At 38.4% G+C, this 14,858-nt stretch overlaps 1 protein-coding gene across 2 annotated transcripts in view; it reads left to right on the top strand.

The window, feature by feature from the left end:
• Nucleotides 1-14,434, top strand: part of GALC (galactosylceramidase) — a 45,188-nt gene extending 30,754 nt beyond the window's left edge. For both annotated transcript variants that reach the window (XM_060757131.2, XM_067462952.1), the window contains exons 10-17: nt 99-226; nt 1,725-1,814; nt 2,597-2,686; nt 4,373-4,517; nt 5,142-5,322; nt 7,335-7,495; nt 8,943-9,019; nt 12,713-14,434. In XM_060757131.2, the coding sequence (XP_060613114.2) occupies nt 99-226; nt 1,725-1,814; nt 2,597-2,686; nt 4,373-4,517; nt 5,142-5,322; nt 7,335-7,495; nt 8,943-9,019; nt 12,713-12,856 (1,016 nt within the window). In that variant the 3' untranslated portion in view covers nt 12,857-14,434. The remainder of the gene's footprint in view (nt 1-98; nt 227-1,724; nt 1,815-2,596; nt 2,687-4,372; nt 4,518-5,141; nt 5,323-7,334; nt 7,496-8,942; nt 9,020-12,712) is intronic.
• The last annotated feature ends 424 nt before the right edge of the window (nt 14,435-14,858 follow it).

Here is a 14,858-nt window from a genome sequence, read left to right as displayed (position 1 = left end):
ATTAGCCTGACTACATAAAGACCACGGCTTTTTAAGATATCCTTATTCTAATCAAAGTGTTGTTATTACCCTCCCTGCTTTTTCTCTTTCTGGCACAGCACACACAACCCAGTTCACACAACCAGGTTGGCAGTACCTGAAGGTGGATGGACATCTGGAAGGAGGTGGCAGCTTTGTTGCTCTGACAGATGGACAAGGCAATCTTACTATCATCATTGAAACATTGGTAAATGCTTTTTTGTCGAAGGCTACCTTAACTTATACACAACACTACGACTGTATAATGTAATAGTACTTTGGAAATCCATGCTTCCCACTTAATTACCTAGAACTAATGGATTCGCTGTGAAGGATATCAGGCTTGAAACTTATCTCTGGGGCTGAGAACTCTGAAGAGAACCCTTCACAAATCTGACTTAAGTTAAGAATTTAAAACATAATCTTTGACAAATTGCTGTCTCTCTTATTTGTAAAATGTGGTTAATTTATACTGATACATATTTTCTAGGGTTGATAAATAGGTCTGTGGATTAAACCCATTGGAAATGCTACAGTCAGTTTTTTTTTCACCAGACTGCAAAAAAGAAATTGTCAAGTTGGAAAAGGTGTGGAAGACAGCAATGAAAATGTTCAGGGAGCTGTCAGAGTTCCCTGTGTGAAAACATCAAAATGTTTGGGGCCATTTACTTTAGAGAAATTCAAGAAGGGGCATCATGTTATAAAAGTGGATGGAAAGCAGCTTTTGTCCCTCTGTCATAATAGGAGAATGTGGGATCACTCACTGAAGTTAAATTGGCAAGGCAGTTAAATGGAAGCATTTCTTTAGCACAAGTGTAAAACTGGAACTTGCTATCACATGAAATAATGATTTGTTTTGATTTTGGTGGCTTATAAAAGTAAATGGACAAATTGATAGAGAAGGTGGCTGTCAGTAAACAGTATCTCAATTACATAGGTCTTTGCTGTATTCCAGGGCCGCTCTTCTTATAATTATAGCATAAGTTATGTTAACAACTTAAAACCATATGAAGTGTTACAATAATGATGATTATAGCAATATCTATATATCTGTTTCAAGGAATGAGAGGACTGCAAGCTCTGTTTCTCCAGTCACTCTTTATTTATTTATTGTATTTGCCAATAGACTTTTGACAATGTGGTCTTGAAATGAGTTTTTTCCACATTTAATTGCTTCACATTGCATTTTGTAGTCAGTGGCATAAAAACGACTTATACTTATCTTAAGTGATGTGGTTTGGGGTTTCTAGATTTAGGATCTTCTTGTTCTTGGTAGGAGTTGCATGGATAGAAGCACAGTTTCTTCTTCCAGTGTAGTTTTAAACTATTAACTTGTTTATACTGGTTCTTCAGGGCTCTTCTCTTCCATATAACTTTGCATTTTGTCAAAGACTAAGTTCTATTTATGATATTTACGTGAGGAACACTTGGACATTAATTGTGTAAAAGTTGCGATTTAGGATTATTTATATTCTGTTCCATTTTCTCCCTTTCCCTTCAAAACAGTGACTTAGCTACACTTTCAATGATTTCTAATGATATTTACAGTATACTTTTGGATAGGAGTTTTTTTGATTTAGGTAAATTTTTCATTTTGTATTTTGGCCACAGAACAACAGCTCTCTCAGTCTGAATGGTAGAAATAAATGGAATAGAGTGTCACTTTTGTTGATCACTGACACATGCTCCTTCCTATTTATTTTCAGACCCACGGCCACTCAAAGTGCATCAGGCCACCTCTGTTTCCATTCATTGTGACGCCCCAGAAAGCAACTTTCCACCTCAAAGGATCCTTTGTGAGTAAAGGGCATGTGCCCCGAATGCTGTCTCATCAGTTTTATTTTCAGCATGTTCAGCATGTGCTATCCACACTTGGAAATGCAGAAAGACTGGTGCTGATTTTTAAAAAGTATTTATATAACTGGATGTAACTTTTTAAGGCCACTGTACTGTGGGCCTCCATTTCTTCTTTACTGTGTGCACTATAACAGTTTATTTACAGTTAGAACAGTTTTCTATCATTTTGGCTAATTACAGTTCCATCAAGTGAAATCCTTGGGTTTGTGGCTTGTGGAGGTGCTTGGAGTCCCATGCTAAAGAGTTCTAGTCCACTTCCATGAATTGCAGCACTCTAGATCCCTCACAGAGAATTTTAAACAACCGTAGATCTGCCATCAATGGGATGAAACAGGATGGTCCTTTTTGCATGTGGCATCAGGCCAGAATCTTCCATGAAAATATTGGTTCCCCAAGAATCTTCAGGAATGGTCCATCAAGCCTTTAACTGGTATACATCTTTCATAAGCCCATTAATGATAGGAATTGAGTTGTCTACCAGGGCTGTTTTTGAACACCCATTTCTCTGACTATCTACCAGAACTTTTGAAGTAGCAGATCATCTTCTAGTTAACGAACCTTCTTCCTCGACATAGAATTTATTTGAGTATGAGAACTGCTGACTTGTTGACTAAAACATTGTAATGTAGTTATTCTTTTGTTTCACAAGCTAGTCGTTACTGAAGTTTTGATAATAAATGTCTATTATAAGGAGAATTGTATGTGCTTCTTTCCTCCTCAGAGCAAATTACAGGCCCTTCAGATGTGGTATTCTAAGCTGGAATTTTCATCTTCAAATTCCACCTTGTTCCAGTCTCTCGGTCCTATAAAAGTGAGTATCCCTTAATCTATAAGTTGGAAGTGATTACTACAGAATTGTCTCACACTTCCTGTTATATATTAGGCAATACATAAAGCATTACATGTGAACAAGTAAAAAAGCATTTCAGTTCCCTTTGTTTTACCCTTACATAATGATGTATTTAAAAGCGTAAGGAGGAAACAGCTTGGTGAATGGGTGTCATAAGACATACATTAAGAATGTATATGTCACATGTCTATGCGGGGAGGTTAAAAAGGGCTTGAAAGGAAAAATGCAAGTTTATCTCCAATTCACTCCTCCCAATCAGGTTTTCTACAATAGTTAAAGCTTCATGCTCACATGGAATCATAGAGTTGGAAGAGACCTCATGGACTATCCAGTCCAACCCCCTGCCAAGAAGCAGGAATATTGCATTCAAAGCACCCCTGACAGCCTCTGTTTAAAAACCCCCAAAGAAGGAGCCTCTACCACACTCCGGGGCAGAGAGTTCCACTGCTGAACGACTCTCACAGTCAGGAAGTTCTTCCTTATGTTCAGATGAAATCTCTTTTCTTGGAGTTCTACTTCTGTCTGTTTAGGAATTGAGAACTTTAAGCCATTCAGTTGTTTTGAACTTTAACTTCCATAGTGTCTTACCATTAGCCATGATGGCTGTGGGAGTGATGGGAGTTGTAGTGCGAAGCATCTGGAGAATCAAAAATTCCTCACCTCACCCTTAATTTGGGGTATAAATATTTTGAATAAAACACTGTGGAGGAGGTTGATATTCAAAGTGTGTATCAGACAAATGATCAACAACAAACGCCCCCACTGATTTTTTTCAAGTCCTATAAATAATAAATAAATAAATAAATAAATAAATAATCTTTATTTATACCCTGCCACTATCTCACTGAAGGGACTTGGCATGGCTCACAGAAGCACCACAAGTACCAAACATAATACATAAACAGATATAGACATAGAGACCTTGTCTCAGTACAGGCAGCCCACGAGTTAAAGACATATGACTTACATATGATTTCTAGTCACAAATGGGGGTGAAACAACAGGAAGCGAGAGGAAATCTACTCTCCACTGAAGCTTTATCACCAATCCTTGGCTCCACAACAAGCCACATTTTTCAAAATCCAGTTGTCGCAGGGATAGAAAGTGTGGTGAAATCTTCTGAACTGTGGCACAGACAGCAAAACAAATGTTACATGGGAGTTAACCCTTCCCTATCCTATCCAAAACGTTAAAAAGACAGTTGAGTTACACTTAAAAATATATGTTCCATCTTACATACATATTCAGCTTAAGAACAATCCTACAGAACCTATCTTATTCATAATCTGGGGAATGCCTATACCATACAGAAGCACGTCTTGTCAGATGCAATCTCCATTTACTGTATTTACTATTGACATTTCATGAGCAAAATATAATCTCTGTAATATCTTATACAGTGAGTGTCCAGACAGGTAGCTAAAGCAGACTAAATCTGCTGGAATATTGGTCAGGCCAAGGCATAGACATATCTGGAGTAGGCCTGGTGAAATAAATGGGGCAAGTAGACCATGACTGTCAGATTGATATCAATGGGTATAGCATGTGTGATGAAATATGGATGGAGTCATTTAATTTGAAGCAAAATTCTTTTGTTATAATGCGTCTTCTGACGGTGTATCATTTGCTCATCCTCTTTTTATACAGGTCTGTGAAGGGGTTTTGACACTCAGTCTGGGTCTGGATGAGATCTATACTTTGACAACACTGACAACAGGCCATAAAGGCTCTTTTGGAGATCCTCCCCCATCTCAGTCTTTTCCATCAAAATACCAAGATGATTTCAATATTCGTAAGTTAGTGCTTGAAGCCAATGTTGCAGTATATCTTACAACAGTAGTGTGTGTGTTTACAGCCGGTTCCTTGTGAGTAGTATCGGTGTTCAGGAATACATAGTAGAGCAGTGGTTCTCAACCTGTGGGACCCCAGGTGTTTAGGCCTACAACTCCCAGAAATCCTAACAGCTGGTAAACTGGCTGGGATTTCTGGGAGTTGTAGGCCTAAACACCCGTGTTCCCACAGATTGAGAATCACTGCAATAGAGAATTCCTGCAGGAATTAAATGTTTGTGCATGCCCAGTGATCTTCAGTTTCTTTCTGTGGATGTTCAGTTTTCAGAAATACATATCTAGTCTCAAAAAGGTCACAAATAATTCTATAGGATGATTTTTTTATTCATCAGAGGCTCTTATTCTATGTCTACAAAATAATATCAGTTTTATACCACTTGAAGTGCTATGCACCATCCCATTTTGTAGTTTGGCGGGGTACTTAGAATTTTCTACAGCTGTCACTGAATTGTAGCAATAATCTGCTGACTTTTAGATGTATTATTTCTGTGGGGCAGCTTTAGTGTGATGTAATTATTTGTGTATGTATGTGAGTGGAAATAATGAACCTCTTATTCTCCCAATAGGTAATCCTCCTTTTAGTGAAGCACCAAACTTTGCTGACCAAACTGGGGTGTTTGAGTACTTTGTAAACACTTCCGATCCAGGTGAACACACCTATACTCTCCGACAAGTGGTGACTCAGAGACCGGTAACTTGGGTCGCTGATGCAGAGAATACCATCAGCGTTTTAGGCAACTACAAATGGTATGTTACTGAGTGTCATGCATTGAGTTTATAGTTTTGCATAAAGCTTGCGATGGAATTTAGAAACAGGTCTGAGTTAATTATAGTGTGGAACTTTCAACACATATGCAGAGGGAGATTCTTTTCTGGCGAATCATTTGTCTTTTTGGAGGAATTGTGCTCACATCATTCTAGCTGTAGTAATCTTGATCCCAGACTGCCACCTGCTGTCTATTTTTATAGAAAGAAAAGGAGATGAATGCAAGATACTGGATAACAGAAAACTTATAAATACAAAGCGGTTTACCTAAATACTTCCCTAGAATATTTTATGAAATTAGGCATACTACAAAAATATACTTAAGCAGTAGCATTTTCTTTGAAGTATTAATAATTTTGCTATTTGACCCTTGTGGGTAAATATCTTGTTCATTCTGTATTGTTACATGCTGCTGTAAATATTTTGGGGGTGGCTCACAAGCAGTACTCGGTAATAAAGGAATACAATAAAGTAAATAAAGTAGTATACCCCACTGCTTCTTAAACTGGTGGGTCCTGATCCTAAAAGGGGTTGCTTTAGGAAAATGTAGGAATCACAAAAAATGGAAACAGTAAAAGGTTTCTGAAGGTCACCCGTTTAAATTAATCTGATAGCAGCAATATACAGTGTTTACAGTGAACTCTACAGAAAATATTTCAGCTATACTTCATTAAAAACAGCCCCCTAGTGGTGCAGTGGGTTAAGCTGCTGAGCTGCTGAACTTGCTGACTGAAAGGTTGGCAGTTTAAATCTGGGGAGTGGGTTGAGCTCTCATTGTAAGCCAAGCTCCTGCCAATCTAGCAGTTCGAAAACATGCAGGTGTTATTAGATCTATAGGTACCACTTCTGCGGGAGGGTAACGGTGCTCCATGCAGTCATACTGACCACATGACCTTGGAGGTGTCTATGGACAACGTTGGCTCTTCAACTTAGAAATGGAGATGAACACCACCCACCAGAGTCAAACATGATTAGACTTAATGTCAAGGGAAACCTTTACCTTACCTATACTTCATTAAAAGGAAAATCAGCCTGTTTAGCAAACCTTGCAAATGCTGACTTATTATTAGTACATTTTTGGTTTTAATACCTATTTTATATACCTATATAGCTGAGTTACATAACATATGGGGCAAAAAGGGATTGTGAAAATAGTTCCCAGGTGGAAAAGGGTGAGGAGAATGTTTTTTAAAAAAAGGCCTGGTGAGGTTGACTAATTCCCTCTTCGGTCTGCTTTTGTTTGTTACCAGACCAATGACCTGCCTTTTCCATTAGTTCTTCACAGAGCTTGAAAATGTCCCCTTTAGAACTGCAACTTTAAAGTTCTCCAAATCAGTATTGTTAGTATGGGGCTTTAATGAAAAATACAGATTTTTTTCCCCGAGGCTTTGCTTCTTACATGAAGAAACATTGGGATAAAAAAGAAGATAGCCTCTCTGTTACCAGCTCGAATAATTGACCAGCAGTGGAATAACTGACCAGCAATGGAAAATAGAAATTGGAACAGTGTGGCCAAACCAAGAAAGTGACATTAGGCCTCTTTGTTTTCCGTTAAACTAGGCTGCAGTTTGCACCTCTACATGTCTTTTAGTGGTGTTGCTAGGTTCTATCTATATTATGTTCTGTTCGGTCAAAACTTAAGTTACGCTGAAGCTGCTTTTTTTTTTTTTTTTTTTTTGTATTTTGGCAATCATATATATCAGCTGGCTTTGTGACCCAGTGGAGCACTGCAGTATTTGGGTTGTACCATATCATTTTAAATATCTACAACCTTCCAACATAGCAGATCAGGTTAAAATTGCCAATAAACAGGCCAAGTATGGGAGAAACAATCTTACGACTACCCTATGCAATCAGAGGTTATGAGTTTCGTTTGGTTTTTGTTTGTTTGTTTGTTTTTTTAGTGAGAGGTTTGCACATACTACTTGTCCATGGAAGAAACAAATGGAAAACCTTGTGGCAAAACTTTGACAAACTATATTGTATTTTTCAGGGTAAATCTAACAATAACAAGTGACATTTACATAGAATCAGAAAAAGGAGGTGCATTTATAGCAGGAAGAGTGGACAAAGCTGGAATATATATTGCAGGTGCCAAAGGAGTTTTCTTCTGGGTGCTTCCAGATGGCACATATCGAGTTACAGATGACCTCCGTGAGTAACTAACATACCTATTAGATACTTACGAATAACAATTTTGCATGCCTGTTAGATAGTTGTGGGTGGCAGATTATTTTGAAATGATGCAAGGTGGCATTCTTATGAACTTTTTATTTGCATTACAGATTCATTATTCAGTAGTTTTTATTGCTTGAGCTAATAGATAATAGATTAACAACATAGATTTGTTCTTTCTCAGTCCTCAGTTTGATGTCAAGTCAAGATGTTTTTGCTAGCTAGTCAGAGGTCATCAAAATCAGGTTCCCTCAGTCTCAAACTATCCATACATATGTTTTTAAGTAAACAGTAATTAAAGGAAATCTAATGTTCTAACCCACCACGAGCCATGAGGAGAGGTGGGTAAGAAATATAACAACAACAACAACAACAACAACAACAACAACAACAACAATATATCAGATCATCATTTGGTGGGTCAAAATAGTTTTCCATGTAGTATTAATTCCAGTGTCTACAAAAGTACTTTTGAGGACTAAAAATGTGTTAAAAGGGTAAATGTAAAGGTTTCCCCTGACATTAAGTCTAGTTGTGTCCTACTCTGGGAGGTGGTGCTCATCTCCATTTCTAAGCTGAACAGCCAGTGTTGTCCATAAACATCTCCAAGGTCATGTGACTGGCACGACTGCATGGAGCACCATTAACTTCCCTAATCACATTTGCATGGTTTCAAACTGCTAGGTTGGTAGAAGTTGGGCCTAACAGCAGGATCAGTAAGTTCAGCAGCTCAGTGCATTAACCCGCTGCGCCATCAAGGGGTCCAAGAAAAATGTGTCAGTTGGCACATATTCAAGTCCCATTGACTTCATGTATCTGGCACTTTTAGCATATTTCCACAAAGAGAAGGATTGTAAATTATTATATATATTCATGTATAATCCAATTTCATGTATAAATTGAGGGCAGATTTGGGGGGTGACAAGTAATAGATTTTGGACTGACCTGTGGATGCAAGTTTGTGCCTCATTAGAAAGCAGACAAGAAATCAGACAAGATATCAAAAGTGGTATGGGGAAGGGGATTGAGCTGAATAGTGAGTAAAAACCCCAGCAGTCCTGAGGAATATTTAGCTGAAGGGGCTACCAATTTCTCCTCTTTTGCCAGTCTACTCTGACTCCACTTTACCTCCCTCCCCAATTGTCTAATGCCAGCCACATCTCCTCCTCTTCAACTTCTATGAGGAAGCAAGCAGGCCAAGGAAGACAAGCAAAAGAAATCAGGTTTTTTTCAGCCAAATATTCCTCAGCACCATTGATGGTTCTTTGTTCTCTAGTCCAATGTAATTGAATAATAATTGGGTCCAAAGATAGATTATATCATTTTATAATTTTAAAGTTTTGTTCAGGATAGATTTCCAATAATGCTTAATTTTATGGAGTGTTCAAAATACAGTAAACATCTTGAAGAACAATTTGTTTTTCAGATGGTAACAATATCCTGATGAAAGGACTGTCTGGCGTGCGAGCTAAAGCATGGCATACACTCACTCTGATTCTTACGGTAAGAATAACAGTGGAAGTGAAATAGCTTTAGTATTGACCAGCTGTAAGAAATGGGGGAATCTGAGAGCTGTGTCCCAAAATGTAGTGTTTCCAAGTTCTGCTTCCTATTGATTCATGATTCTGAACAATATAGTAATGATACAATTATTTTCTTACGAGAAATCTCGTGTCATGGCGTGGAGAAGAGTACTCTGCAAAGCCCTGGTTAGCTGAAATCTCAAACAGAAACACTTCACATCACAACAATTAATTGCTCTTGCAACAAAAATGTGCAATCAGCAAACTACATTTGGCATTTCCTAATGTATGCAAGTGTGTGCAGGCACCCATATTCATACAGCTTATTTTTCCTAGTGCCCAGTAGCATTCTGTCACCAATGATCACGTGTCCTCATGTTTCGGATAAAATTTTAACTTTAGTCTATTTTCCTTCGCCCCCAAGATTCTGTGTTTATTTCTACAAACAGGTTTTTCAGGACCTCCAGAGAGCTTCCTCTTATGTGTGGTTGGTGCTGTTTCTACTACAGTGGTTCCACACTTGGAGAATGAGTTCATGGTTAATATACAGCATTTCCACAAGCAAAGCCATGCTCATTTCTTGCATCAGATACAACAAAAAGCACAAATCTAATCAGAGTATCATGGAATAAGTTTTTCTAGCCTAGTGTCAACTTCAGAAAATTAATGATGAAGATCCTAAAGTATAAATTATAGGTTGGAGATGGAGATGGGGTGGGAAAACTGAGCAAAGAGATCAAAGGTACTTGATATGCAAAACATATGATCTGTGACAATCCAGTCATGAGAAAGCTAATTCCATGGTAGTGAGATAAAGATCTTGTTGAGGGCCACAGGTGATATACCTCTACTTAGTAAATTGTAATCTGATGGTTTCATGATGAGGTGTTTTCCTCAGAAGTTCTTTTGTTCATGAAAGGCTTTTGCCAAAACCCCCCCAGTAAAACTGTTCCCTGGAAGCCTCAAAAGTTGTCCCCATTGACCTTTGAATATTGCCTATTGTGATGCCAGATTTTAGTCCGCAACATGTTAAATTCATTTTATGATTCTCATATCACTCGTTAACCTTGGGCTGTGAAACCCGAGGTGTCATGTCTTACCAGAGTAGCCTTTTGGCCTTTCTACTTGTATTCTGATTATTTCCTTTAAAATAAAATGGGCATGCTAGTTTGTGCTGAGGAAAAACACACACATTTTTTTAAAGATTCAATTTACCATATCAGACTGTTATTCCTACTTATTATATAATAATGGAGCCCCTGGTGGTGCAATGGGTTAAACCCTTGTGCCAGTAGGACTGCTGACCAATGGGTCAGTGGTTCAAATCCAGGGAGAGTGAGTTGAGCTCCCTCTGTCAGCTCCAGGTCCCCAAGTAGGACATGAGAGAAGCCTCCCACAAGGATGGTAAAAATTAAAATATCCTGGCATCCTCTGGGCAACATCTTTGCAGACGGCCAATTTGCTCACACAAGAAGCGACTTGTAGTTTTTCAAGTCGCCCCTGACACAAAAAAACTGTATAATACATATTCAGCTCCCCAAACTTCTGTATGATTTGACGAATACTAGTGAGCCAAGGATACTTGACTATTTAGTGTGCATATTTCCTGATGCTACCCCTGATTTGTGATGGGAAAATACAAGAAAAACCTTTTGGAAAATCAGATATAGTGCAATGAGTCTGGAATGGTAATATAGTTGATTTAAGTTATTTTAATGGCTTGATATATGGGCCAGTCATTCGTTTGATAAGTACAGGCAGTCCTTGAGTTACAAACATCTGACTTTCCAATTACTCATAGCTAAGAATGGGGGTGAGACAATAGGAAGTGAAAGAAATCTACTGCTAGGAAGGGAAATTCACTCTTGGAACAGTTATAATGGGAACAAGGTATCTCCACTGAAGCTTTATCACCAATCCTTGTTTACACAACAAATCAATTTTTTCAGAATACAATGATCACAGGGTCAAAAAGTGAGGTGAAATTTTCTGAACAGGGGCACAGAAGGCAAAACAAATGTCTCAGATGCGTTAACTCTTCCCTATGCTATCAAAAGTAAATAATAATAATAATATTAATAATAATTTGCTGATTCATCACACAGTCTAAGCACTTGGGAAGTGTCTGACTTGTGATCCAATACAACAGCCAGCAGAGTGATCTTGTTTGCTGTGGACTCATCTTGTGTTTCAAATAATAATTCATTTATATACCGCTCTATGTCCCCGAGGGGACTCAGAGTGGATTACAACATACACATATAGGCAAGCATTCAGTGTCTTTAATACAGTGAAATAACAATGACGGGAAATACACAGAACAAAGGTAAAGGCTTCCCTGTTAACCTCTGGCTTCTGAAGGCAGTTCTCAACTCCGGCCATGGGGGAGATGCTCTTTTTCCATTTCCAAGCCGAGGACCCTGCTCTCCATAGACAACTCCATGACTGCATGGAGTGTCGTTACCTCCGCACAGATGGTCTATCTATCTACTCACATTTGCATCTTTTCGAACTGCTAGGTTGGCAGGAGCTAGGGCTAACAGCGGGAGCTCACCCTGATCCGGGGCTTCAAGCCGCCAACCTTTAGATCAGTAGATTCAATAATTCAACGGTTTAACCAGTTGCACTTCCATGGCCCCTTTTATATGTGGTTGGAGTTACATTTCAAAATGTACCTGTTCCAACTTACGTACAAATTCAACTTAAGAACAACCCTACAAAACCTTGTTTGTAACATGGGGACTGCCTGTACTGCTTTGTGCTTTTGATAGTGATTTGGATTCTGATATAAGATCCATTGATACTCTCTTTTCTCACTCAACACAACTGGGAGAAGAGCTTCTCTCCCAATGCAAGGCCTTTTCCATTTACTCTGCAAGCTTCCCTTCAGTGGGTTGTTTTAGGTTTTTTTGGGCTATATGGCCATGTTCTAGAGGCAGTCTCTCCTGACGTTTCGCCTGCATCTATGGCAAGCATCCTCAGAGGTATTGAGGATGCATCCTCAGAGGTAGTCACTACCTCTGAGGATGCTTGTCATAGATGCAGGCGAAACGTCAGGAGAGAATGCCTCTAGAACATGGCCATATAGCCCAAAAAAACCCTACAACAACCCAGTGATTCTGGCCATGAAAGCCTTCGACAATACACTTCCCTTCAGTATTTTTATTTTGATTTAGATGCAGCAGGAGGAAGAATGTGTGGGATTCTTAACAAAGCCACAAATTGTGTCCTACACACAAGGAGACATTTAACTTTTTCAAAGGGCATTTTTAGTGAAATAATATCTATTAGGTTACATTCAGGAGTTGCATTATTTCAACAGAAGTGGTCCACTCCAGGATGTTCTCTATCCATTTATAGTTTTTTTCTCCATATATAATAGCTCATCCTATTTGGTAGCTGACCTGCTACTATAAGGAAGAAGTAGCAGGGAAAAGTGCTTCCTCACAAGCCAATTACTTCTGCCCACATCTGGTTCCAACTCTTTGATTTCTGTAATTGAGCACAATCTTGACCATTCGGTGCCTTTATGTGCCAGCTTGCTATGGCTGAATTACCATGGGCATTAATGTTTCAAATTACTGAATAGTTTTGCAATTCGAAGCTTGACTAATTAGTCTGCTGAATTTGCATCAGTCCTTGTATGTTGAAGTTCTCTCTTTCCTTGTGACAGGGTTCCAACGCCTCTGGCATGTTAAATGGCTATCCACTCTGGGAGAACGTTACTGTGAACTCTCCAGAAAATGGCTGGGCAGCGATTGGGACACGCTCTTTTGAATTTACTCAGTTTGACAACTTTCAAGTTCAGGCCAGTTGAGGCTTCTGTCACACATGGTGAAGCCAATCCTTTATTTCTTTGAACTAGAGCCAAGTGAAGCCTTCAATGTTTGATTCATCTGTTTGTAAATGATATTGGTAGGGAAATTTTGTGACTTTACTTTTAACTTCTAACAATGCATTCAGCTTACCTCCAATTATACATATGTCTGTTTTGTCCCAATTGTTTTTGTTTTTCTTGGAATTTATACTTTTATCTCCTGGGCAGAAAGCATTACTTTTACAAGGTCTAATTTCTTTTTTCTCTATTTCTTTTGCAAGTCTTAAATGAAACCACAGTGCATTGCTATTTTTTCATTGTGTGAAATTTTAAAGAAATGTACGTAGAGGCCTTATGAAAGAGCTATTTTGAATACTTTCCAGTGAAGTCCGTTTTTTTCAGTAAGATTCAGTTTACAATAGGCACGTTATTTCACTGAAGTTATTAAGAAGTGTTGTGATATTAAAGATATTTCACCACTTTTGTTATGCATCAGAGGTGATGGAATAAAGGATATAATAGATATAATTGCCTTCTCCCAGGAAGTGAAAGATTTCAGTCCTGCCCTTCTGAAGTCTTAATTCAGCTTCCTGGAAAAGAAACCGGCTCATGCCTAGATAGCCTTATTTTAAACTACCTCCGCTATTAAAAGCAATGTAGTCAATATGTTGAAAGTGTCTGTCATTTATTCTGAGAGTGGTAACCCCACAAGTCACATTGCCTTTGGCTTTTTCCTCTCCTTTTCCCACCTTCCCTGCTAATGGAAGGATGAAAGACCTCTAAAGGATTGCTGTGAAAATTCATGATTAGCTCGCTAATGAAAGTGTCCACATACAATCACTCCGAGAGTGCTCACGATCCTTGACTTGACAGCCTGCACTTTTGTGTGAGCAACAACCTCCAGACAGATTATATATATATCTAGATGCCCCAACTTTTCATAGTGCAGGTGACACTATGAGGAGGAAGTTTTTAGTAAAGCTTACTCCTCTATGTTATGTTTTTAAGGAAATAGATTCTAAAGGGGAAAAAGAACCATCCCCCCCCCCCCCCAGTTGCTTAAGTTTGGGTTCATAATCAGAAAAAAATATTTGTATCCTAAATCCCATGATTTAGTAGCTAAATAGATTATGGACTTTTTGATGTACATTGGTATGCATCTTATGTGAAATTGGATGCTTTCTGCTAATGCTGCTGTTGGTTCAATGTTCCTGTCAGACCAGATTCCAAAATAAAGATTCTCATCACCCACTAGCTTGTTGGATGTAAGGACATGATTGACTGCATCTGATCCAAAGACTAAATCTTTTTTTAATATGTATTTGCACTAGAATAAAAAAAGATTATGTTTTTTGTGTTGTGTACTAAATGTCATTGTGATCATGAGTTCAGTTTCTTGTTAATTTATAAAATAGTAGATCTAAAAGTGGATTTTTGTAAGTGTGCTCACAAGGTTACACTATGTTCTACTTACTTGGTTTTTAACAAGCTTCCTTGATGTTTTGGTGAATGATTAATTGTGACTACTACAAGGCCTGATGTTTCAGATGAAAAAATAAAACCTGTTTAAAATTTTAAGCTTTGTGGACTGCTACTTTTTTGTAAGAGTGGATTTTTCCCCCTTTAGGGGTTAGAGATGATTTAGGTTCCTACTATGTAAGACCCAAAGAATCTTGACGGTTCAGTGCCATGCATATCTTACTCAGAAGCAACCCCACTGAATACAGTAAAAGTTGCACGTAGTTAAGAATGTTACTAAACCTGCCCTGAATGTCTTCAATTGTGTGTGTAGAGATACACATAGAATACTGCATGGCACACACATGATAGATTGCACACAATTGGGGGGGAGGGAGAGATAAGTCCATGAAAACTGGCATAGATTAATGTAATAGAAAAAAGCCTTTTTAATGAAGACTATGATACATGCTGAAGTATTCATAATTCATAATCAAAGCAGGTAAGTGGGGGACTTCACCCACAGATTTGAATGGTGACTTAC

Source organism: Anolis sagrei, chromosome 1 (genome assembly GCF_037176765.1).
Source record: "Anolis sagrei isolate rAnoSag1 chromosome 1, rAnoSag1.mat, whole genome shotgun sequence".
Lineage (NCBI taxonomy): Eukaryota > Metazoa > Chordata > Lepidosauria > Squamata > Dactyloidae > Anolis > Anolis sagrei.
This window is presented reverse-complemented; position numbering and strand designations above follow the sequence as displayed.